This window comes from Alligator mississippiensis, chromosome 1 (genome assembly GCF_030867095.1).
Source record: "Alligator mississippiensis isolate rAllMis1 chromosome 1, rAllMis1, whole genome shotgun sequence".
In the NCBI taxonomy this organism is placed as follows: domain Eukaryota; kingdom Metazoa; phylum Chordata; order Crocodylia; family Alligatoridae; genus Alligator; species Alligator mississippiensis.
This window is the reverse complement of record NC_081824.1, coordinates 97,450,088-97,476,081: the sequence shown is the minus strand read 5'-3', so window position 1 is coordinate 97,476,081 and position 25,994 is coordinate 97,450,088. Positions and strand designations below refer to the sequence as shown.

The following is a 25,994-nucleotide window of genomic DNA, read 5'->3' as shown; positions in this document are numbered from 1 at the left end:
TGACACAGTTCTTGAAGGGAGAGAGAGAAGAAGCGTTCTGAAATGAGTTGTTCCAGTGAAATAACTTGTCAGATCTATTATTTATAGATACTTTTGGTGTGAAGTGCACAGGTATGTCTGGCCTTACTGAAATCTGTAGGAGTTTTCTGTTGACTTCAGTGGAGCAATAACTTGACCGTGGTTCCAATCCCCAAGAATTTACAATATAGGATAAATAAGTCCCAAAACAAAAGGAACAGATGAGAAGGTAAGAGCATTATATAAAGACATGGGATTACTTTTCGTTTTCTGTATTTTAGTGGGAGTTATAAATTTGTCTTAGTAAAAGCCTAGACAAATTGTTCTTTGAGGGGATGAATTAGGTGATCCTTGTCTTGACAAATATATTTTATTTGTGCCTTTGTAAATGTGTCATTTATTCACAACAGTGAGGAGAGGAGCAATTCAATTAAATTCATTTTTGCATTTGAAACAGTACTAGGATATATATATATATATATATATATATATATAACATTGCTAGCAAAAAAAACCTAAACATATCTGTCTTATGAATCCGGAATGATAAAGAGTTGTTGCAACAAGTTAAAATTCCTTTTTTCTAGTAGGTTACTTGACTGTTTCTTGAATTTAAACTTAAACATTCTTTTAGCCATGGGGTAAGACATCTGATTATATGAGCTTTTGCTGTTTTGTGTATTAAACAGCTCAATGTAGCACTCCTTTCTACATAAGAGAATGACAAAAAGATACTACTCTATAATGATTTCAGTGTTGGATACATTTAAGTCTTTTTAATGCCTGGCTTTACGTATATGTTTCCAAATAACACTGAGCAAAAGAATGACGAACAGTTCAAAAGTTAGTTTTAGTAGAAAGGTTGCCCCTTTAGCTAACTCTCCAAGCTGTGACTGTGCTTCCAACTTCACAATATGGTGCTATGTGTAACTTACTATAAAAGCTTGAGTTCAGAAAATATATCTCCTGGATCACTGCACATCCTCTGACAAACACAAGATGTGATCCACATCATCTTCCACATAAAGGAACCTTCATTAGGGCAATCAAACTGTACAGTGATCATCTTGGACTTGTTAGGTATGCAACATCTCTTGTCCAGGCACACACCACAGAAAGTAAGTTTGTAGCTTTGTGTGCTTGAGCATCCAGAAAAGGCTAGCTTCTCTGCTTTGGAAAGCTGGAATGTTGGTTGACAGGTTTCTCCTCTTGGAATCTTAAAATGTAAAACCAAAATTTAAGTTTCCATGTGCAAAAATAAAAAAAAATCAAAAGATGCTAGAACAAAGGCTGCTAGTGTGGGTTGATCATACAGCCCTGGTACAGCTAGCTGTTTAAATACAAGTAGTTTCTTTGAATACTACCTATCCCCTAGAAGCACTCTTATTTTTCTTTGTAAGTCAGAAGACTGAACTCTATGCATATGCTTGTGTATTGCCAATATAATTTAGCAGGACACCACTAATGATCCTCAGATTTTAGGTGTAACTCACTGTTTTAGGTGTAACTTATTATTTTACTTAAATTACATTTCTGCAGCTCACTGCTACAGGGTAAAGACAAGTTTGATCTTATATTTCAGGAAGGCTTATACAGGAAAGAGGAAGGATGGTGTTTTGCATTAGAAATTACCTTTACAGTTTTCAGTATATTGGTCTGACAAGGTTGAATGAAACACAGCCTCTCTTCTTTTCTCATTTCACATTTACTGTTTTCATTGGTCACTCTATTGGAGATGCCTATACCACAGGTTTTAGAACAAGGGGTCCAAGGAGTTGCCTGTATTAAGCACTTCTTCTTTAAAACAAGTGGTAGACTCCTGTAAGCTGAAAGAGCAATACGTTATGCATGTGATGATACAAGGTACATGCAGAATTCTAGCTTTAAAAAGCATAAATTAAAAACAATAATTAGCACTTGTTTTCTATTTGGGTGGTGGTTTGTTCATTTGTTTGTTTGATTGTTTGTTTTGATAGGTAAATCTAAATGGTGAAGCTGAAAGGTGCAAGACTTCCGAAAAGATTTTTGGACCCTAAATTTTTATTTAACAAATAAGCAGAAATAAAGCATCTAAATCATCTAGTTTTAGACATTTCAGCCGACACTTGATATATTATAGGACCTTCCAGGTTAAGGTTATAAGAACCGACAATCCTTTATAAAAAAAAAAGTGTGTGTGTGTATATATATATATATATATATATATATATATATATATATATATATATAAAATATCCACAAGAATGGCACACATTTACAAAATACGAGCCAGCTAAAGCTGTGAAAATTGAATTTAAATCTATCTTGGTTGATTTGGCATAGTTTGGGGAGGTGGATTGGTCCTACCAGCTGCCTCGATAAAAAAAAAATCACTTCCAGTTATCCGCTGCTAATAAATGTAATTCTTTACTTAATATGAGGACTAATAGAGAAAGCCTTAAAATTAAAATTTAGTCTGCCAAATGTAGACATAGTCTCCAGGATGAGTGGCTGACAGGATTTGAAATCTGACATATAGGTAGGTAAGAGGCAATGGCAGAATTATGAGGATACCTGGAAGGTAAACAGTGGTTTAAAGCTCTCATTGCAGGAAGCAGGTTAAAAGCCTGGCACAGATCTGCAATAAATAAAGGGAGGTTACATAGTTGCTCATATTTAGTACATTTTTAAATATGATTGAGATGCTGTCTTATTGTGGGAATTGGCTAAACAGAATTTTTAAAAGGAAAGGAAATCTGAAAGTGGTTAAAATAAAGCTTAGCATTTGTTAATCAGCACTAACAGAAAAGAAAAAAGTATTAAAAAATTCTTAAAGTACAGACAGGCAGTCAAGTTAAAACAAGTTAACAGGAGACAGAGGCTTACCACAGAACAACTGCTGCACAGTAACTGTTTATGTGCCAGCAGTTACCTGGAAGGTAGGGTGAGGCAGGCTGAAACAGGGACAAGATGCCCAGTTTTAGTTTTCATTCATTGTGAGCACATAAACAGTTACCACCTGTCAGCTGTTCCATGGGATGTTTCTGCCCTATGTTAACTCATTTTTACTTGATCCTTTGTCTCTATGCTAGATTTAACAAGCTGTGGCATGACTGCATGCAAGCCACGCATACACTGTACTTCATTTGTAGTCTACTTTAGAATAAGTTAAGGGGAGTACATCATTTTGAAACCATCTTTCAAGGTTTTTCTGAGACAAGGGAAATAGTTTCTACAAACAATTTCTGCTGCTGTTGTATTTGCCTATTCCCTGATGTTCGTTCTCCATGTTGTCTTTTTTATTTGTGAATTTCTTCAATCTCGGTCTGTGCTTTTAAGCGCCATGTATACTTCGAGCTCGAAGACATGCACATCATATAGCCCTTAACCATTAAGAGGTACTTGCTCTGAAATTCTCACTCCCACGCTGAAGTGTGGCTGGAGGAATTTGTTCAATTTGAAGTAGCTGGAGACTTTTGCCTTAGGGCCAAGGCATTATATTTGTGTCATTTTCTGTTTATTCCAGCCCAGAAAGCAAAGATATGGGAACAATAGCCAAGTCTTAAAATGGTGGTGAATACTGAGCAAGTTTGATTATTAAACTTTTGTTTCTGAGCCCACCAATCAACAGATATTAGTGATTATCAGGTATCCTGTTTTTTCTTTTTAAAAATCACAAATTCTCTGATTAAAAATTGCAAATTCTATGATTAAAAAGTCCAAAATCCATGTTTTTCCACAATTAAAATGAAACACCACTCTATATATAGGCATCAGTTAACCCTAATGTTTTATTGATATATTTACAATTTTAAAGCAATTTGGAAGCCTACCAGTGCCTCAGTCATTATAATAAAATACATTCTAAACATCTATAAATCTTGGCATTAGATTTTTGTCCCTCATTCCTGGCCCACAGCCCTCACAGTCCTGCTGGTGCCCCTCACTCCCAACCCACTGCCCCCCACTCCTCTGTGTGTGAGGAAGGGAGTGGGTGTGTGGAGACGGTAGAGGCACAGGCGATGCAGTGGGGGGCACATCCTCCCCCCCCAAGATTTCTGCACCCATGGTGAGGCATGAGGCTGCAGCTGGGCCAGACCAGTTCTGGACAGGAGCCACTTCCATGGCCCAGCTCCCTCCAAGGACCCAGTGCTGAAGGGAGCACTGCACTGCCATGGTAAGGCACAGCAGTGGCACTGGCAGTAGTGTGGAGATGTGCCCCTGCTACTGCCAGGCAGGCAGGGGGTGCCATGCCATGGTGGGAATGGCAGCACGGTGCTCTCTTCTGTGTTGGGTTCCCCCACTGAGCTGCAGTAACTACTCCTGGCCAGAGCTCATCCGGCCCCGCTATAGCCCCATGTCCCACTGCGGGTACAGAAATCTTGGGGGGCATATGCCCCCCAGTGCATGGCCTGTAACCCTCTCCCCCTCCCCCATGCCTAATGCATGGCCTGTGCCCCCTCCCTCCTGCCCCCATAGACTTACCTGGAGAAAGCTGTACAGCTGCCTGGCTGCTATGTACACATACACATGTACGTGCACACGCACACATGCACATGATGCCCCCTGCTTGATTGCCCTCCTCCCGCAGCCCCTTGCAGGCTGGAACTCTGTCAGCCTGCAAGAGGAAACCTGCTGTTTCCCACGTTTTTCTCCTTTAAAAGACAAAATCCGTGTTTTACCATAACAAATGGAAAACCCAGATCCCTGGTGATTATCTTGAGTCACTTTGATGTAAAATCGAAGTTTGAAATCTAAGAGGAACACGAATGTTACCGTAAAGTTCTTTTTACATTCAAGTAAATCCTTATTTGGATTTAATTGGATTTAAAGATCCCCTTGGGGTTCATCTTGTGATAATACATGAAGGCCAGATAGTCTAACTAATTAGAAGGATAAATGACCCCGCCTAGGCTGTGTGCTTTCCATCAGGATCACACGCAAGAAAGTTCTCCACAAAAGCTAGCTTGTGAAATAGAATCTGTAGTTTGCTGGGCTCTGCAAGACAGCAAGCTCCATTTTATTGAAATACAGAAGTGCTTTGACATACAGGAAAAATTCTGTTACTCTTCTTACCTCATGCAGACCTGCTGTGGATTTACAGACTTGCCTAAAGTTCTATGCAAAAAATGCACCTAGTCTGGGGAAAATGCTGTTTGTTTCCCTGACATCAGTCTTGGTGTGAGGGCAAAGACAGCCCATCAGAGGTGCTCTGTGACTGGAAGAATGACCTGGTTCCTCAGTATGCATCGGTCAATGATCTTTTTCTCCTCCTCTAAATAAAGCAGGGGAGGGCTCAGCCTTCTAAAGCAAGGGCCAATTTGAAAACAGTTGCTTTGTGAATGATGATAAGCTTTTTCTTGTGTTCCACATCTTATACAAATATTTGGTATTTCTCCTGTCTCAGTAATAATTGTTAAAAACTTGGTTTCAGATTTCAGTTATATTAAGATGACAAAAATAAGTAGTTTCACGTCATCGTACTGCTTTATTGATGCATTTCAACCAGATGAAATTACTGTTTCAGACTTTCAAGAGGTATTATGTCTTTCCTTGATTAATTTAAGAACAATCTCTAGAATGTGCAATGCATTCATTTGAACTCATATGTTTTTTTGAGTGCCTTTCTTACCGAGTGTGGTTTTGTATACAACTTTAAATACATTCTGTGAACAGGATTTGCTCTCCTTTGCTGCTGGTCCACATACTAAATTAATTATGATTTGGATGTAAAGCGAGTTTCCATTTCTTTAGGATGGCTTGCTGAAAGCTTGTCCAAACTGAGTTCCAAGTGCAGAGTGGGGAGGAGACTGGCTTCCTGCCATGCATCTGCTTATGCAGGGGAGGGTCCAAAGGGGTGCAGCAACATGGCTGAACTAGCCTTCTGCTGCCACTACTACTACCCCAGCTCAGCTGGGCACAGAGGGAGCCCCAGAGCTGCTTTTCCCCTGTTCCAGCCATGGGCTATGGCTTTGCAGGGTGCCAGACTCAGGAGGGATCAGTGGTTCACAGGTTCCTCCTTCCAGTGCCTGCTCCTCCCTCTGGTTAGGAGCAGGCACTGGAGGGAGGAACTTGTGCACCACTACTGCTGATGTCCCTGGCCGAGACCAGCTCCTGTACAGCTGCCCCCTACAGCATAAGGCAGGAGCGGCTTTGGAGTTGTTCAGGGGGTGGTGTGCTGCACCACCCTTTAGGAAATCCTGGGTCTTCCCCATATACTTACGCATCCACAGTACCTAAGAGTGGTTAGCTGTTGAGTCTTGAGCTTAGTTGTATTTTATTCTTTTAGTGCAGTATTTCTCAACCAGTGGGTCATGACCCAAAAGTGTGTTGCAAGAATATATGGGCATTTATAGATGTGCTCTGGGAGGTGGGAGGGTGCTTTCTTTAATTAGCGCCCAGAGTATCACGTATCTCAGCTTCCCCACGCTGAGAAATGGTGACTGGGGCGCTTTAAAGCTGGTCAGACAAGCGTGAGTTAAAACACCCCTGCCACCATTATTCAGCACAGGGACACTGATACACGTGATGCTGGAGCCTGCTGGAGCACCGTAATTGCCATGCTCCAACAGACTCGATTAACTGAGTCTGCTCCAACGCGCTGTAGTTACAGCGCATTGGAGCAGCCTCCCTGCACATGTATAGGAACCTTATGACAGGGTCCCAAACAAACTTTAAAAATGGATTCTCCTTTAAAGGAGCAAAACACGGGAAACTGGCTTTTCCCTTGCAGGCTGTCAGAGTTTCAGCCTGCAAGGGGCTTCTTGGGGCCCCCCATGTCCAACACACCCACCCCCTGCCCCACACACTGGGGGGTTGGGGCCTAAGGGCAGGAGGGCAGTGGGTTGGGAGAGAGGGGCACTGGATTGAGACTGCCCATTGATGTTTACAAAGGAGTCTTGGTACAAAAATGTTTAAGAACTACTGTTCTAGTGCATAGAAAAATAAGGATGACTTTTAAAAGGGAATGGGGATTTCACATTGATAATACTACAAGTGAGCCATGTGAAAGAAAGACTTATGTTTGTTAATAGAAGAATATAAATTTGCCCTTTTAAGAAAAATATTTTTTTAATTTATCATTTATAAAAATAAATTACCATTCTAGTCATGCACACCTGGCATTAATCTGTAACCTGTTGATTGTAGCTGCTTCTGTTGTCCAGGGCCACGGGTGGAAGGTCCAAACTTTTTTTTCCCTTTGACTGTGGTGCATGGACTTACAGCTGATTTGGGAGTGAATACAGGGGTGCATCCAATTGCACCACTGACACACAGACACTTATAAAGAGGGGAAGGTTGGAAAGCTTGCCCATTAGGATAATGCACTCCATTGAGCTCGCATCCTACAGCTATCATATCTGAAAAAGGTTAGACAGGAAAGTTACTTAATCTGCCACAAGCTTTAACATATAGTTAATGTGTACAGAATTGTAATGAGTGTCCTTTTCGACCTGTAGTGCTCCTTGCTATTATAAATTTTGCACCCAGAACTTCCATTGATTAAGTTTACAGATACGAGAGACTCCAATTCTTCCCTGTCCACATGCACTTTTATGTATGAAAAAGTATGTGTATTGCCTGTTTTTTCTAATAAACATGCCTATATATAAGGGTGGATATACATAGCGGGCTAGTTTAATTGATGTGTAGGGGTGAAGTTGCGTATTACACGTAAGACCATACCAAATCTGGAATGTTAAGTGGTATTAAAGTTAGAACATGCTGAGCATGTCTATATGAAATGCTTTACTGCACATTAGGCCTGGCTGGGATGCAGCAGTCCTGGTTGCCAGAACAGCTCTCCCCAGCCCTGTGGAGATTGGGCGCAGCCCACATGCCCGCTGCCAGCCCCGGGCTGGCACTCAGGGGAGTCTGGAACTCTCCCTGGCTGCTGCGGGGGGGGCGCAAAACGGTGCAGGAGCAACCCTGGAGTGAACCACTCCCATTGGGAGCAAATTTGTTCCTAATAGGTGTATGTTTACATGAGTGCAGGGGCGCAGTTTAATGCCCCTGAATTTTCTTCAAAGAAAAATTCACATGTGTAGATGTGAGCAGTCTCATGTTAACAGTTAATGCTATTTCTTGCTGCGCAGCTCTGCCTTGCCACTAGACAGCTGGTGATTAGAGGCATAGCTAGGAGCCAGGACACCTGAGCTCCAACCTTGCTGGGGGTTGGGAGGCAGCTGGAATGCTGGAGGACTGCAAATTACTTCTTTTATTTCCCCTAACACGAGCTAGGTAGCTCAGCCCAGAGTTAACCCTTGCCTGAAGTGGTGTAAGTGAGAGACACTCAGAGGGCACTTAACAAGCTTTAATGTGTGGATGCTCACATTTTAAGTGTCCTTACTATGATCTAAGTGTAATGTGTAACTTCACCCTTAAGTAAGTTTAAGGGAGATGCTGCCTTAATCTCAGTATCGTGGCTTTACGCAGTGGAAAACAAGTGGGGAACTCCAATTTGGTGTGACATAAAAGGCTGTGATTTGTACATCCCAAACAAAAGAACCTTATTTTTTGGGGGCGGACACAACTGTCCCCACCCTCTCAAGTGTCAAGAATAGGATACAAAAGAGTAACTTACATGCACATACTCCTGTTTCATACCTAGGTCTGTCTGCAGAGTAGTCGCAATATAACCCTTTGTGAGGGTCACAGATATCTGCTTCATTACATATCTCTCCTGACTGCTTGGCACAGATCTGACAGCAGCCACATCCATCCTTTACCAAGCTCACGCCAAGGGTGCAGGTTGGCTTGGGTGGACATCTGCATGGCCAGTGACAAAATTCTTTACGCTGATGTACTTCATCGGCTTCTTCAGACTTTTCCCCAGACTTCACTTGCAGTTGACTGTTACCTTGTGCCCTACAAAAAAACTTGCACATAGTTGGATTTTTTGAGGGCTGGAATAATTTAAAGCTGGTTAATATGCCACAAAATGTAGTAAAGCTGAAAGAAGCCTCTTAAGTCACCGCACAAAGGTTTGTAAGATCAAAAAGGGTTTATATGAGAGACAAAGGACCAAATTCATCACTAACTTCAGCACACTTGCACTGCACCACCAATGAGTCCGGTCACCTATTATTTCATGAAAAGGTCTGCGTCTCAGTAAAACAAAACCTTCTAGTCATAAAAAAGACTTACCAGTTGACATGGAGGAGGGGGTGGCTTCTGTTCTTTCTCAAAGACATCATATAATACATACTCAAAAAAAAAAATCAAATCCTCTTCTTATTGTGCAGCATTGTGAGCTTAGCTTGGTATCTGGAAGCCCACCAGTGTTCTCTCTCTCACTTACGTTGTCACAAGTATTCTGAACTTAGATCTTACTTAATGATTTGGTTGCCTCTGCTATACTTGGGAAAATGTTCTAGGTTTTGCTCCTGTTCATAGCAACACAGGAGCTGTTCCAGTGTGTAGAGTAGATTTGTTCCTATGCATAAATTTACTCACACAAGTGTTTCCACAAGACAGGGCTTAGTTAAAAAATAAATCTTAATAAAATATTTGCAGCAGCAACTATTAGGAGTGAATGATGGTCTGAATGATCTAAAACAAAGATCCTGTATTTCATATGAAAAAGTGAAACCATTATTTTCCTACAATTATGCAGAGCTTGAAAGATTATATCACATGTTTATTGCAATGGAGTATCAACTCAAGAATCTAGTGATAATTTAAACGATCTGTTATCTCTAGACATTCATCTATTTCACTGTCAGTCCTTTTAACAGAAATATAAACTTGAATATGCCTATATGCTAGTGCTGAATAGGTTGATACTGAGCTGGAGCCCTGCTGTGTGGCTAGTTGCTACAGGGGAGTAAGGTTTGAGAACTAGAAGTGCTATCAGCTCCATCAGCACAGTTCAGAGTAACTTCTAGTTGTATCAGTAAAGGAGGACAGAAAAAACAAGATACGGCCATCTCACAGTGACAGACAGAAGTTATCAGTGTCACCTAGGTTCCAAAATTGTAACTCGTTTTCCAAATTTTCCTGGGTACCTACAGATCAGCTGGCTGCTATCAGGTTCTCTGCCTTGCTACAAATTCTGCTATGTAGCTTCATGCCATCAATATAAAAAAAAAAAACAGCTTTTGACACTGACTATAAAGAAAATTGAATGTAATAGCAAAATAACAAGGGTTACTGTCCTCATGCTTATTAATTACCAATTTATTTCAACTTTCTCTTTTTAAACTGGAAGAAAGTAGAAAATTTAACTAGTACTTTGCCTGGTACATCAGTGAATGCTCTTGCACCATAATTGAATTCTAGCTTGCTACAGAAAATAGAGGACCTGTCTCACAGAGGGTTGTTGTTTTTTTTTTTACCTCTGTCACCATTTTACAGTCATTTTCTAACTGTATCTTTAATTTTGCAAACAGTTTTTGACAACATTTTACAAGGTTCCAATGTATGGCTTCCAAGCTCACTTTCCTAGAACTAATTTTAAGATACTTACCTATTAACCAACTCCTATGGGACCTGAGCTATCATTTGGCTTTGGCTATGGCTCCATGGCTTGAGATTTGGCTGTATATTAGATGCAGCTTTACGAATGTGTTGTTTTGCTTTCTTTCATTGTAACATTATTTATTCGACATGAGCACAGCAGTAATAAATAAATCTCTAGCTCTTAAAACTTTTTAAAAAAACCACTAGTGTTAGCTTTTCATGCAAACTGCAAAACTAATTTGGTCTGTATTTCATGTGTTGATAATTTAAGCTTCATAAAGTTTTTTATGGAAGAATGATATGAAGGAGGCAGATTGCTTTATATTATGCATGGCATGCCCCATATTCAGCCTGACCCATTCAGCCTGTGGACTGGCCCCCTGATAAGTTTGATCCTCCTGTCCTGAAGTAACCATGTAGTCTCTAACATTGAATAATTTTTGTACGTGTGTGCGTATATAGAAAGAAGGAAAGAAAGAAATTAATTAGATGGGCTAGATGAGTGATGTAGGGCCAGTCCACAGGCTGAATCTGGCCCACAAACCAGCCCCAACTGCCACATGCATGTTGGTCCACTCTGAAACCCATGTACAACATTGCAGTCCAGATGATAGGGCTCCAAGGGACCTATCTTTGACATCTGTGCTTTAAAAAAACTCAAAATTAACACTATTCAGCGCTTGCTCTAATCTTGTGAGCCAGCATAATTTCTGTAGTGATTTACCCAGATTTTGGACTATATGACACTTCTGGGGTGGCTAAATCAGTTTTTGCATTTCAAGATGCATTTGTAACAGGAAATATACTAAGTGGTTCAGCAGATTCACTTATGTTCATCTAGTTATTTCAGGTTTTTGTGTTATAAAGCAAACTGTGCTTTGAACTTTTAGCATGCTACCTAAACTAAAAAAAAGTGGAAAAGAGGCTAATTCAGAATGAAATGCTGAAGTTTCACAGCAAGAAAAACAAAACAGAAGAAAACATCCACTGGTACCATTAGCTCTGCTACCACTGAATAACTCTGTTTACTTGAAAGATCTTCAAAGAGCCATCAAGTTATGATAAAAATTTAAAGCCTGCCTGTAAAGTTTACAGACCAAATATTTTATAATTCTTGCTTCCCTAGCTTTCTATAATGATGTGTCCACATCACACAAACCCACTGCACATGTTTTCCCTGGGCAGATTCAAAAATGAGCCCATTGTATAGCAGTGCTTGATGGGTTGTTGGTTGGTTTGTTTTAAAATTAAGGAAAGAATGTTTGAGGTAAATAAATTAATAGCAAAATATATGACAAACATATATATCTTTAAATTTTAGTTGCTTTTAGGTCAAGCTATAACTATTTTAAAAAGCTTTATTTGAAAATGCTCTGTTTGGACATTTAGCTTGGTATTTAGAAGAGCAAAACAACACATCGTTTAATACAGTTTTCAAGCTTTGGGTTTTTTAATTAAATTAACATTAGAAACAGGAGTAGATTTTAGAAAAGATTCCATTTAATAGTATCCCACAAGTCAAGACAGAACATAAGCAGCACTCAATGCTAATTCGTAAAACTAGTCTGTAGAGTCCTAGAGCTAGCTACATGTATATACCTGGAGTAGAAGCAAGGAAAAATATTTGCTTTCTTACACTGCCTCAGACAAGATTTTGTACATAAAGGAAAATAAAAGGCAGAGTTGCTAATACTTTACCCCTTCCCCCACATCCCATCCAAATTTTAATGAGTAGAATAAAGAGGAAAATAACAAAATTCTGCCTGCCAAAATTCCACGAACTAATGTTATCCTGTAGTGGGAAATGGCTTTCTATTCTGCATAAGGCAGCTCCTCAAGTACATTTTATTTAAGCTTTAGACCCTAGAGGAGAGGAAAAGTCCTTCAAACGCTTACCTGTTGCATGTAGGTGATGACAAGGACAGTGAGGATGAAGAGCCACTGCATGTTCCTGCACAGCCAGAAGTGAAACAGAGTGACGGAGAACAGGCTGAGCTGTGTCAGAGTTAGTGCTGTACACAAAGCTCTCCTGTGTCTCCACTGCAAACCTTACTTTCTTCAGCACATGCACAAACACATACACACATTCATACTTGAAATATTCCACTTCATACATAACCAACTCCATGCTGGGATTTTCAACAGATTTCTCTCATTTTGTTCAGCCACTTTTTAGTACTACATTTAGCTCCCATCCAGCTGATTTAATTGAGGTCAGGTTGGGTAAGCATCTGACTCCTAAAGTTTACTGCTGGAAGATCACGCGGTGATTCTTACCTTGCATTCAAATCCTTGCTACGTGGATCTTATGATTGCCTGAAATCCCAGAAGACAGAGCCCCAGTAATATATATTCTTGAAGCAACACAGTCAAGTGTTCTAAGTTTTAGTGCCTGCACAGGGCCTATTGGGACTATACCTTAGGATCTGGAAGAATCAAAATCTATATGGTATGTTATATACTGCACTGTGCACAGCACCAAAGACAGTACTTGCTGAAGCGCAGGCAGGAATGTGAGCAGTTTTATAAGGAATCCTAAAGAGCAGAATGGGTCAGAGGTAGGCCATCAGCATGGTCAAGAAGTGATTTATAGCCTTCCTTTGAGGCAGGAGTTGCATGACATGAAGGAAAAGGTGGAACAGTGTCCTATGGCTCCAGTAGTGACACAGCAGATTATAAAGATAGATCAAGCTCCAGCTGCAGGGGGAGCAGGAGATGGTAATGGGCTGGATCAGCAGCAGTGCAGGGTAGAACAGACTGTCACTGTTACTGCTCCATTAGCACCAGAACAGGTGAGAGCAGCAGCTATGAATTTAGGTCCATTGAACAGGTATACAGCAATTCAGTGGATTGCAGTGTTTGGATCAAACAGGATGGACTGTTCCTGACTGTCAAGATATAGCTCAAGCTAGTTGTAATTCAGAGGACTGGTCAGTGATTAAGGCAGCCTTGGATGATGGACAGCCAATTGAAGATAACTTATACAGATGGACTAGGAGAATTCTGACTGCACTTTTAGGTGCTTGGATAGTGTCCCTGTTGTACTTTAGGGAAGTGCAGAAACCCAGAGAAAGCCCTGAAGCTTATATCCGGAGGAAGCAGTTGTTGGGGTTTAATTCCTCAGCTGGGAAATAGAGATTATAACTTTGATTTGGGATTTAAGATCACCCTAATAGAGGGGTTGGCTGCACCAGTGAAAGTTATATTAGGACGTGTTGATGATGCTGTACAGTGGCCTGAGTTGAGGACTCGAATTCAAAAGGCAGGATTAATATACAGGAAGAGCAGTCCTAAAAAGGAGGTATGGAATAAGGGTAACAATGGAGAACCAATGCTGTTACCTTTAGTAACAATGGACCACCTTTTGGGAAGTTTGGCACTCCTCAGCACAAGAGGGGATTCAGGGAAAGAGGTTCAAATAAGGGTCGAGGACCTAGAAGTAGGATGGAATACAGAATCCGCAGAGAGGATCAGAATGAGGAAGGTTGTGATTCCTTCTGGACGCAGGTCTGGAAAAAACTAATGTCTGTGAGGGAAGGCAGAAACAAGTGGAATGGGGCTCCCACTAATGCACTGAAGAAGAGATTGGTAGAGCTCATTCAAACAGAAGACCTAGTGGAAGGAGCAGAGCCAGACCCACATCGGTTGGTTCAGCCTTCAGCACCTCCTAACCCACAACAGAGATGTCCCACTCCCAAGGCACCCAGGGGGCTGGTAGGATGAGTCTGCTTTGTCTACTGGGGGTGCCCAACCATTCAAGTTTTAGTGGGAGACAAGGGGAATGTGAAAACCCCCAAATGCTGATTGATACTGGAGCCTTGATCAGCGTTTTGCAACAGAGATGGGTTCCAGATGGGGTTTTAATGTACCCCAATCATTTGCAACTAGAGTCTTATACTGGAGAGTTGGAGAACTCACCAGTAACCCAACCTATTGTGACTCAAATAGGAGAATGGAAGTTTCAGGGAAAATATGGAATACAAAAGGATAAGCCAAGAGGAGACAGAATGGAATTTGAGGAATGACTGCTTTGCAGCAGGGAGGAATACTGCTGGATTTAGCTAATGGGTGGCTGTGGAAATGGCCAGTAGAGGAAAAGAGTGTGTTGATTTCTGCAGTGCATCGGTGTGCAGCTATCAAGGCTCCTGCTGTAATTGATTAAGTTAATCACGATGAGTGGATGCAGGCATTTCCTAAGGCTTGGGCAAAGGCTAAGTTAGAATGTGGCATGATACAGGCTTGTGTCTTGATTAAGAGATCAGACCCTCCACCACAGAGGCAATATAAATATACATCAGAGGCTGAAGTGGGATTACAACCCACAATAAATAGTTTAAATCAGGAAGTAATAGTACAGATGCCTAGTGTTTGCAATTTCCCGATTTGGCCTGTTCTGAAAGCAGATGTGACAACCAGGAGACTAACAATAGACTTCAGAGCTTTGAATACAGTGACTCCTGTCACCGCTCCTGTTGTGGTGAAATACCCTGAAATTCTAGCAGCCACAGCAGGAGGGGCGAAATGGTTTTCATTTGGCTAATGCATTTTTTGCCATTCTCTTGGCACAGGAATGCTGTTACAAATTTGGATTCACATTCAGGGGACAACAGTATTGTTTTACTTGAGTACCCTAAGGATTTCACAATGCTCCAGCAATATGCCATGTACATGTGGTAAGGTTATGGGACAAGCTTTCTCCAGATAGTCAAAGTTGTATGTTGTCGTATGTAGATGACATACTGATACATGGAGGCGATAAAGAGCAAGTAGTGAAAGTATACGCTGCTGCAGTATGCACAACACCAAAGACAGTACTGCTGTGATGGGAAGATTGATGCTTTACTCTATAGCATGTCATTGAAATGCAAACATTCCAAATCTACTTTACTGCAATGCCACCCTGCTATTAGGAAACCATAAAATCCCTGTTTTCTCCTTCCTCTTCCACTACTATTAAAACTATGCACAGTAAAAGCTTTGTTATCAGGCACCCAGAGGGAATGGAGGGTGCTGGATAACAAAATATGCCGGATAACTGAGCGGCCTGAACAGGCGTCTTTGCCTATTCGGGCTGCCACCTGTCCTGCCGTGTCTGGGGTGTTGTCACCACTCCCACTGCATTGCTGCCCCTCCTGCCGCATCATCACCCCTCCCATGGGCCCCAAGGGACAAGGAGGGGGGACCCGCGTAGCCTGCTATGTCCCCAGGCCATGGGGGCTTGGCAGCTCAGGCTGCTTTCCCCCGGGTCGTGGGAGCTCCACGAAACCGGAAGCGCCACAGTGGGCCCTTCCAGTTTCACTTTTCCCTTACAAGCTGGCATGCCGGTTAACAGAGTATGCTGGCTTGTAAGGTGCTGGTTAACACAGCTTTTGCTGTACCTAATTCACAGGAATTTGATTTACAAGTGGTGCTGGGAGTTCCAGACGGGGCGCTCTTCTCTGCTTCCATACTGAACCGAGAGCCCAGCCTGATATTCAGGAGTTGCTTCCTTACCGGAAAATGTTGCCTTCCTATGTTAATGAGAAAAGACTGCTACGATCGGTAAAAGGTCTGGGCCTGAATATCCTGATTAAATTCTAGTACAAGTAATTGTGTTCATCTATCAATCTCTACTACTACTAATCTTGTCTACTATCCCATCTCTGCTTTGAAATCTTTTTAAGCGTGCCATGGTGCTGTGAATGTTCGCACTGTTAGGTACGGAAATATCTGCACACAATTCACCAGATAAACCCAGAGATTTCTAAAAGGACTCCGTAGCATCAAATATATTCTAACCTGTTGTGGCCGGAGTTCTGTGCAACAGAGGAGTTGCTATGTTATTTTTCTGTAGTCAAGAAACAAGTGAAAGCTAAGAGCTGGCATTTTCAGAGGGGCACTTTGAGTCTGAAATGGTTGAGAACCACTGGCTTAAACCCCTTCAGTCCTCTCCTCAGTGCTCACACATCTGAGCTTCACCCACTCCCTGATCCTTTTACTAATGTTTTTGTCTTTTATTTAAGAGCTTCACAAACACACCCTCCACTGAACTCATGTTCTTTGTACAGATTAACTACCACATAAATCACACACAGAGCACTAAAGCCCTATCCAAGCCATATATAGACTTTAGTGGTACCTTAAATCCATAGAATCTGACAAGCCTCTCTCGCCACTCTAAAAATATACGTACTATATTTCTTTTCAAAGCACATACCTTTCCCCCCAATATTAGGCTTCCAAAATGGGCAGGGAGTGTCTTGAGCAGGGACATTGATGTACTTCCCAGAATAAACATCCTACTTTGATTCCTTCTCCACCCAAAGTTTAAAGCCAACTGCCTAGCAGCAGCATTTCTATTTTGGTAGCTGAGAGAGTCAATCAACTTAATGGCTCATTACTCTTCATTCCACAGGTATTAACAACCGTGTCTCCATTTTAAGGGTCTTGATGTTTTGCTAATCAAGCTAACCTTTCCTCTGGAAATTTTGCTGTCTGTTAGCTATTCCTGTGGGGTTTTTTTCTTTCTTTTTGCAGCCCAACAGACTGTTTTTAGCTCTTTTCAAACTTATAGATCCACCCATATGTGCATCCATACATGCAGGCATGTGCACTTGGAGCAGCTCAAATGGAAAGGGTGCAAAGTTGAGCCAGGGCTTTTTGCCTCAGCACATGAGCTTGGACATGCACTCTGTTGTGGCGCAAATTGTGCCACTTAGAGCAAAATAAGCCGGCTTGGCTCCTCCCAGATCTGCAGCTAGGGGGAGCTAGAGCCCAGGGCCAGCACCTGTGCTGTCCCCAGCAGTATAAAGAGCTGCCCTGTCCTGGCCCCAGCAGTACAAAAAGCTGCCCTGGCAAGTAGCTCAGGGCTACTCACTCTCAGGAGCTTCTGGGGCCCAGCCAATTGGTACCTGAGGACACTACCCCTTGTGCCAGCTGGACTGCTGAAGAAGCCCTGAGAGTTCCCTGCACACTTTACCCACTGCAGCAGTCTGGCAGTGGGGGCTTCTGCCTGGCTGTGACCTCCTGCGTACCTGCCAGACCCGGATGGGGACTGCACAGCCAGTAGAGGCATCTGCTCCTCTGGGCCAGGTCCCAGTAGGCTGTGGCTACAGAGTTGGCCTCTGTGCGGCACTACTGCCATTTGTGCCCCCTGCCCCGCCATCTGGGCAGCTATCGCCCAGAAGATATTCCAGGTGTGGTGGCCTGCTTTGAACTGTTAAAGCATGTCCTGGCCCCATTTGGCCAGGAGGTCAGCCACAGACAGCTGGGTGCAAGGTGCCAGCTCTGAGCAGGCAGGGTCCTGCCACTGGCCTCCCTAGCAGGAATTCTGGTGTTCCCTATTGGAAAATTGAAAAATTCCTGATAAAAAAAAAATCCCAAAGTCACTCTGTAAAATACCCCCAAATCCATGTTCCTCCACAATTAAAACAAAAGACCACTATAAAGAGAAAGAGAATGAGACAGAAACAGCAATCAGTTGGACAATATTTTACTGAGATATCTACAGTGTTAAAGCAATCTGGAAGCCTACCAGTGTCTCTATCATAATAATAAAGTGAACTCTAAGTACATGTATTCATGAAACATGAATATATAATTTGCTGCCCTCCTACAGGGATTACAGCCCCCCCCCCCCAACAGGGGCTATGGCCCCATACAGGGGTTACGGCTTCACACAGGGGCTACGGCCCCCCACACAGGTGCTACGGCACCCCCAACAGGGACTATGGCCTCACACAGGGTTTATGGCCCCCCAACGGGGGCCAAATAGCCCCTGCAGGGTCTACCACCCCCCCCTACAAGGCCCACATGCTCCACCAGCCCTCTTATTTGCTGCCCCACCTGGCCCCATCCCCCACCAGCTGCTGCAGCCCCCCGATGGGTAGCCCCCCAGACCCCCCAAAGGGCTGCCCAGCCCCATCTACACTTGCACCCCCCAGGCCCCCATGGCTGCCCCCCCAACCCCAGGGACTGTCACTTTAAGAAGAAAAAAATCCTCTACTTACCCTAGAAGCCAGGGCCGGGGGAGCTCCGGGGCCTCATGGCACAGCACCCATCCCCCCCAGGCAGTGGGGGCCAGGAGGTCCCTGCCTAGGGCCTTTGGGGCTGTCCCTCTTCCCTGTGCTGTGCGGCCAGGACCCCAGTGACCCTGACAGCAGCTGGACTGCTGGTAAGTGCCAGGGGGGAGTTGTTTTGTTTTGTTTTCAACTTTTGGGATGCTGGGGTGGGGCAGGGATCAGGGACCGGGGTGGGGATGGGGCCAGGCAGGGCAGGGATCAAGGGGTCTGGGGAGCAGGTGAGGGGGGCCGGGCAGAAAAGGGATCAGGGGCCTCGGAGGGGCAGGCAGGGGCTGGGGGAGTGGGTGGGGCCAGTGGAGGTCCCCCCCATAGTCCCCTCCCCCTTACTTACTGGCACTGGAGCCCTGGTGCTGCAGCATGCTGCCTGTGCTTCAGCACCAGGGTGAGGGGCCAACCACAGAGATGCTCTGGCAGCCAGAGCATCTCTATGGAGGACCCAGGCTCTGGTTGCCTCAGGGCATGGTCTGGCATCGTGCCCTGCCCTGATTTTTTTAACTCTGTTTTTTTTAGTCCCCTGGATATCCAGGGGTCTAATTTTCTCCCCGTGCTGCAAACTTGCAGTGCGGGGAACATTTTTTTGTCCCTGCACATGCCTCTTGCCCTGTCTCAAAGGGGTTTGAGACGAGGTAAGAGGCACATGTGTGCTCATCTGGATGTGCCCATAGAGACCAAACTTCATCAGTTACTAAAGTTTGAGGTTCTAGATGAGCAGGAAAGGGAGGGTGAGTAAGTTGAAATTAGGCTCTATCCCTGCTCTGGGCAGCCATAATGCCAGAAAAATCTTTTTTTTCCCCTACAGTCTGCTTTCCCAAAAACAAGGTGCATGTCTTATTTGGGGGAGTATGGTATACAAGAAAATATGGCATGGGGTTTTTTTTGCTTTTATACATCTTTACATAGATATTTTCAATAACGTGCATGACTTTACTGAAGCTGTCTGCTCAGTGATTCAATGTTGGATCATTCAATAATCACAACATTAAGCAGTAGTTCACTCCGTAGAGATTGTTTAACTTGTTGACTATAAATGGGTGTGACCATTTCTGGAATCGCAATAAAAGGAGGGCTCTTTTGCACTATTGTTTAGAGAAGTCACCTGTTGACTATTAAGTTGTGATAAAAGGTAGAGGGTGATATAAAAAGGAGAAATATCATCTAGGTTTGACTGTATTTACTTCAAGAAACTGCTGAAAACTATGCTGAAAAGCGAACTTACCTGCATAGCTTTACCAGTCAACTTTTCTTAGTATAAACACAGCCTACAAAGACTAAAGAAATCCTGTTTCCACGTTGCCTTGTAATTCTTCTCTCCTTAATGACTGATTCTTGATTGATTTGTCCCTTCTCTGCCTCTCCTCTTTGCCATTCCAAACAAGCTAAAAACAATCCTGTGCTTTATCACCTTACAAGCCCATAGGCAACAGTCGTAATGGTTACTGCTGCAGCTGTGCCCAAGACCAGACTTGGTTTTACGGTGGCTAAAAAAAGCTGAGCGATAAGATCCTAGCTGAGGTAGGAAATAGGAGAGTTTTCTATAAAAGGATTTTTTTTTTAAAAAAGCTTTACAATCTTATTCAAAATCACAATATTAACAAAAATGTATCCTGTCTCTTGTTACACTTGGGAACAGAGAGGTTAATAGTAAAGTACAAGCATAGGTCAGAGGCCTAGAACTGTCCTTTATGGTTAACAACCCAGGCACCCAAACATCAACAAGTGGAGGGTCTTTAAATGTTAACCAAGTAATTAATAGAATACAAAGTAGAAGCAGGCAATTAATTAATTTTTGTATCATCCGTGAAGGAAAAATGAAGCCCAAAACATGGTCACAGCTCTAAGTAAGCCTTCCAGCTTAGAGCCCTTCATGGCTTCTTGCACTGGATGCCCTTAGGGCTGACATTGGTTGCGAGTAATATTAACTGTACTCATACATTTTTTCAAACCCAGTGGTGAGATCCATGGCATAGGAAAGTTTTGCTGGGCAGAATCAAAGGCGACAGATCACGTACGTTTGCTTAAGTTGTCAAGCAAAGTGGCCTGAAATAGTTATTTGAGTCTGGGAAGCAGGAGTAGGTTTGTAGTTCCAGTTTTAATAGAAAAATCTTAAACCCCAAAGGGGTTTGAAGCCACTCTTAGTAGAAACATTAATTTTGACAGGTGACAGTGGCAAAGAGGGATTGTTATGGGATTGTCTACTGAGCTAAATGATCTAGACTAAGATAACTATTCGAGGGATAACAATAAACCATTTAGGGAGGTATGAGAAGCTTATAGCAGTAGCTCTTCCTTCTTCATCCACCCCCTTTTGTGTCTTCCAGAGTGAGAGGGACCATCAGGCCGAACAGGGGGGACAAGGCTGAACTCCTCGATTAGTTCTTTGCCTCAGTGTTCCTAAACGAGAGGCAAAACAAGTCTCACAGTGGGATTGTAGAGAGACAACAGCAGGGTGTTAGACCACCAAGGGTTGACCCAGAGAGAGTGCAGAGTCACTTGGAAGGACTGGATGCATTTAAGTCGGCAGGCCCGGATGAGCTCCATCCGAGGGTACTGAAGGCACTGGCTGATGTCATTGCACAGCCACTGGCAAGAATATTTGAACACTCGTGGTACACAGGCCAGGTCCCAGAGGACTGGAAAAGGGCCAACGTGGTCCCTATTTTCAAGAAGGGGAGGAAGGAGGATCCAAGTAACTACAGGCCAGTCAGTCTCACCTCCATCCTTGGTAAAGTCCTTGAAAAGATTATTAAGGCTCATATATGTGAGAGCCCAGCAGGAAAAATTATGCTGAGGAGAAACCAGCACGGGTTCATAGCAGGTAGATCATGCCTGACTAATCCAGACTCTTTTTATGACCAGGTTACAAAACATGTGGGCGCAGGAGTAGGGGTTGACATTGTTTACTTAGACTTCAGGAAGGCCTTCGATACGGTATCCCACCCATACTGGTGAGCAAATTAAGAGGCTGTGACTTGGATGATTACACAGTCCGTTGAGTGGCAAATTGGCTAGAGGGCCGTACCCAGAGAGTGATAGTAGATGGGTTGGTATCGACCTGGAAGGACGTGGGCAATGGGGTCCCGCAGGGCTCGGTCCTTGGACCGATACTCAATGTCTTCATCAGTGACTTGGACGAGGGAGTGAAGTGTACTCTGTCCAAGTTTGTGGATGACACAAAACTGTGGGGAGAAGTGGACACACCGGAGGGCAGGCAACAATTACAGGCAGATGTGGACAGGTTGGACAAATGGGCAGAAAACAACAGAATGCAATTTAACAAGGAGAAATGCAAAGTGCTGCACCTAGGGAGGAAAAATGTCCAGCACACCTACAGCCTAGGGAATGACCTGCTCAGCAGCATGGAAGCTGAAAGGGATCTCAGAGTCCTAGTGGACTCCAAGATGAACATGAGTCGTCAGTGTGATGAAGTCATCAGCAAAGCAAACTGCACTTTATCATGCATCAGCAGGTGCATGACAAACAGAGCCAAGGAGGTGATACTTCCCCTCTATCAGGCACTGGTCAGACCGCAGGTGGAATACTGCATGCAGTTTTGGGCGCCACACTTCAAGAGGGATGTGGATAACCTGGAGAGGGTCCAGAGAAGGGACACTTGTATGGTTAAGGGCTTGCAGGCCAAGCCCTATGAGGAGAGACTGGGGCACCTGGGCCTCTTCAGCCTCCACAAGAGAAGGTTGAGAGGTGACCTTGTGGCTGCCTATAAATTCATCATGGGGGCACAGAAGGGAATTGGTGAGGCTCTACTCACCAAGGTGCCCCTGGGGTTTACAAGAAATAATGGCCATAAGCTAGCAGAGAGCAGATTTAGACTGGACATTAGGAAGAACTTCTTCACAGTTAGAGTGGCCAAGGTCTGGAACGGGCTCCCAAGGGAGGTGGTGCTCTCCCCTACCCTGGGGGGTCTTCAAGAGGAGGTTAGATAGGCATCTGGCTGGGGTCATCTGAACCCAGCACTCTTTCCTGCCTATGCAGGGGGTCGGACTCGATGATCTATTGAGGTCCCTTCTGACCCTAACATCTATCAATCTATGAATCACAGCTACAGAGGACTCCTCTGAAGCCACTTTCCTTCATGTTACTGGGAAAGGTCCCCAGGGCATATTGAGGTGAATTATCACAAAATACAGTTTTGAAGTCTGTTGAGTGAATCCCTCATTTTGGGATCCATAGCTTCAGCTTCACCCCAGGAGCAAAGCTGCTGTGGCTCCAAGAAGGTTTCATGTGAATCAGCATAAACTAGGTTGGTAAAAGCAACAGTTCCAGGTTTTTGCCAAAAAAGCATCACAGGGAGGGAGCAGGATGTCCTTGTAGGTTATAGATAGATAGATAGATAGATAGATAGATAGATAGATAGATAGATAGATAGATAGATAGATAGATAGACTTCAATGAAATTCAGTGGAATCCATTGTAGAGCATGAAATCCCCTCTCCAGCACAAGACAGTAGGATGGTAAGCCTGAGGTTTAGGATTCAACCTTTATAAATTATCACTTAAACTGAACCATGCCTGTGTTCCAGTCCAAGAAGGATTCACGCCAGCCTCTCTGTCCCCACATGCTGTATAGGAGACTTGATACCAAACACAGATTTCCGGATTCTACTCTCGGTTCTGGATTCCGCGTCAACATATGACACGATTTTTCTTCAACCAATCACATTTCCACTGGAAAAAAAATCTCTCCCATTTCTTGCATCAGCACGGACCTGTACATGGAAGGTTTATTTCCAGAGTTGACTTTAGGCAAGCGGTAGAACTTCTTAGTAATCGTCCGTTCTAATTGCATTGGGGCGATACAAGCAGCTTCTCTCTCACCAGATAGGACAGATAATAATAAACTTCTTGAAAATCATTCACACTTCAGGTTTCACATTCTCTTCTTCCTGTCCCCACTGTCCGTGTGTGTGTGTGTGTGTGTCTTCCCTCTAGCCCCCCTCGCACTCCTGTCTACAATTAGCAGACTTTTCACATTTTTTCACTCTATGCTGCTAATGGGGTTATTTTTTTCCTTCATGACTCATTCCCTCATTCTGCCTTCATAGTCTTCTGCTGAGCACTTTCCCTTCTGATTGCATTTCTATCATCCTCACATCCATTAGCAGTGAAATTCAAAATAGACGGAACCTGTTTGGTGTCTTTAAACTTTTTTACAGCATATGATATCACTGCAAATAGAACGACCTTCAAACATGTAGCATGAGTGACCCAAAACCCTTCACACCAGGCACAGCACAGAGACCGCAGAGCTGGTTCTGGTTTTAACAGTGAGTGATAGCAAAGTTCTGGTGATAGCAGTAACAGACTAAATTAAATACCTTATTGTTTTGGATGAGAACATCTCTACAGGCCAGACTAAAAGCCAGATCTGCTGTTCAAAGTTCTTTACCTAACTGACTCTGTTTTAATCTTCAGGAATTTGCAAGGAAACCTCAAAATATTAAACAAAGTAAAATACAGGCTGTGACTTCTACCCTGAGGTTTGCGTCCATTGGCTAAATTAGGTTCTGACAGGTAAGTGAGAAGGTAGGACATGCCCAGGCCATAACCGAGGTATTTCAGGTAATGCTGGTTTCCTTTCCATCACCAATACCCTGTTATAACATTAGATGCTGTGTTTTTAGAGGCATTTGGCCGAGACATAAAACTGAGACCAGGCTCTCTCATGATTATTACAGGTCCAATGGTACTCGCACAAAAATCAAGGGTGTTAATTTGTGACTTACCCTGGGTGCCATTTGACTGCTCACAGTCAAACGGTGCTGACAGCTCCCCTGCAGATTCAATTAGATAAGACATTATTCATTTCCTGAACTAAAGCTGACCTGTCCAAAAGGAACGTACTTCAATAGAGTGTGAAGTGATCCTTATGTACCATATCTAAGGCACTATATTCTGACAAACATCTTTGTGTCTGGAACGTGTTATGTAAATCCATTAAATCATTAAAGAGAGAGATGGAATAGTTCTTAGATTACCAGATATAAATGCATAATGTCCCATAAATTACCAGTCCCATAAATGCATAATGAGGGGGATGGCAAATAAAATATTAAAAAAAATACTTTATTAAAAATAATACATGGTACAATATTGGTATGAAAGATGCAGGACCCCAAGCACAGTACCCACATTGTTACATAGTTGATGGGACGTGGAATTTCTTATACATTTAAAATGTGGCCTACGTTTGCATGAATAAACAGCAATGCATATGGCTTTTATTGGAATCTATTGCAGAAAGGCTGTCCCCATTCTCACTTGTGGTAGGTGCCTAGACCCTCTAGCCATTTGCTCAAGACAAATGGGCTTTTACCTGCCCTCCTGCCACCTAGTAAAGAGGCAGTGTAATAGTGTCTACTTCACGCAGCTACCCCAGGATAGCTGCATTTCTGTCTGTTGCCAATCCCAGTATAATTTATATTGATGTACACCATTTAAATTACACCAATCGAAACATTTCTTTTTAGGCCTTAGGTGCCACCTACATACAAGAGAAGTTGAAATTCAGAAGGTGAAATGAGCTCATGTATTTAAGTGCCTTATTTTGCATTTAGGCGTCCATTTTGAGGAACTAAAGTATGAAAGTTTTAGCCACAGTTTTCTTGTATGCTCATGTTCACAGAAAGTCATCTCTATTTGGTTTCAATCTGCCATATATAACTTCTCACTTCCAAAAAATAAAGTGAATAACTAAAGATACACCAAGCGATCCTAACTTATTGTACTTGGCTCACATTTGGAATTCTCCTGCATGCTATTTACTAATTCTGGCTTTGCAAAGAAACCACCCTGTTCATGACAACTGTGCTCCAAGAAATATTTACATATTTCTTCAAAAAACAACATATCTGTATTTGTGCAAATTTCACATTGGGTAACTTCTCATTGGCTCAATTCATGCCCACCTAGAAGAGAGAATCTTTATGTTTTATAATCTGTTCTTAAATGGGCACTGAGGAGTGCGCTTAACATTCCAACCCTCAAGCTATGTGGTATCATGGCATAACAGCTTTTGTAAATTATTCCATTGCACGTGGCAGTTTCATCTTGAAGATGCTGTGCTTGAGTGACAGGCTTTTCTGATGGCTATTCACAAAGCATTCCCTCAAATTCTTGTAAAGGTGGGTTGTTGTTTCTTTTTTTGAGCTTAACAATTTGGTTTCAGATATGGGTCACACCTAAAGAATAACTTCATTCTTCTCTTCCCGAAGCTTCTGCTTTTCATTATTCTGTTGACACTTTTGAAAGAATGTTTGTTTAAGGAGAGCAAGGGTTAAATCTTGATTCTATAAAAATCAGTGAAAATATTGCCATGGACATACCTAGGGTCAGGAATTCATCCCAGAGATTTATTTTACCCTCAACGACCACTTTACAATGACAAGGTCATTTTTACAAATTGAGGTGTGCTTTGCACAAGGGCTTCCATAATATCACTTCCTGTCATTTTTGCTCTGA

At 42.9% G+C, this 25,994-nt stretch overlaps 1 protein-coding gene across 3 annotated transcripts; it reads right to left on the bottom strand.

The window, feature by feature from the left end:
• Window positions 1-766: 766 nt before the first annotated feature.
• Window positions 767-12,953, bottom strand: CCN6 (cellular communication network factor 6). 3 transcript variants are annotated; one of them, XM_019499878.2, is made up of 5 exons: window positions 12,355-12,953; window positions 8,582-8,876; window positions 7,116-7,358; window positions 1,651-1,844; window positions 767-1,234 (listed from the first exon to the last, which is right to left on the bottom strand). In XM_019499878.2, the coding sequence occupies exons 1-5, from the start codon at window positions 12,403-12,405 to the stop codon at window positions 953-955; spliced, it is 1,065 nt and encodes a 354-aa protein (XP_019355423.2). In that variant the 5' UTR covers window positions 12,406-12,953; the 3' UTR covers window positions 767-952. The 3 variants fall into 3 exon arrangements, with proteins under 3 accessions (XP_019355423.2, XP_059589081.1, XP_059589077.1); XM_059733098.1 differs by lacking the exon at window positions 7,116-7,358; XM_059733094.1 differs by lacking the exon at window positions 12,355-12,953 and having other exon boundaries at window positions 8,605-8,790.
• Window positions 12,954-25,994: the final 13,041 nt, after the last annotated feature.

Excerpts from the sequence above, each read along its gene's own strand:
- CCN6 (XM_019499878.2), bottom strand. The coding sequence starts at position 12,405 with ATGCAGTGGCTCTTCATCCTCACTGTCCTTGTCATCACCTACATGCAA. Across the intron at positions 8,877-12,354 it reads TCATCACCTACATGCAACAG|TTTTTTTGTAGGGCACAAGG; the intron begins GTAAGCGTTTGA and ends ACTATGTGCAAG. Across the intron at positions 1,845-7,115 it reads AGGTTACAGATTAATGCCAG|CTTACAGGAGTCTACCACTT; the intron begins GTGTGCATGACT and ends TTGCTCTTTCAG.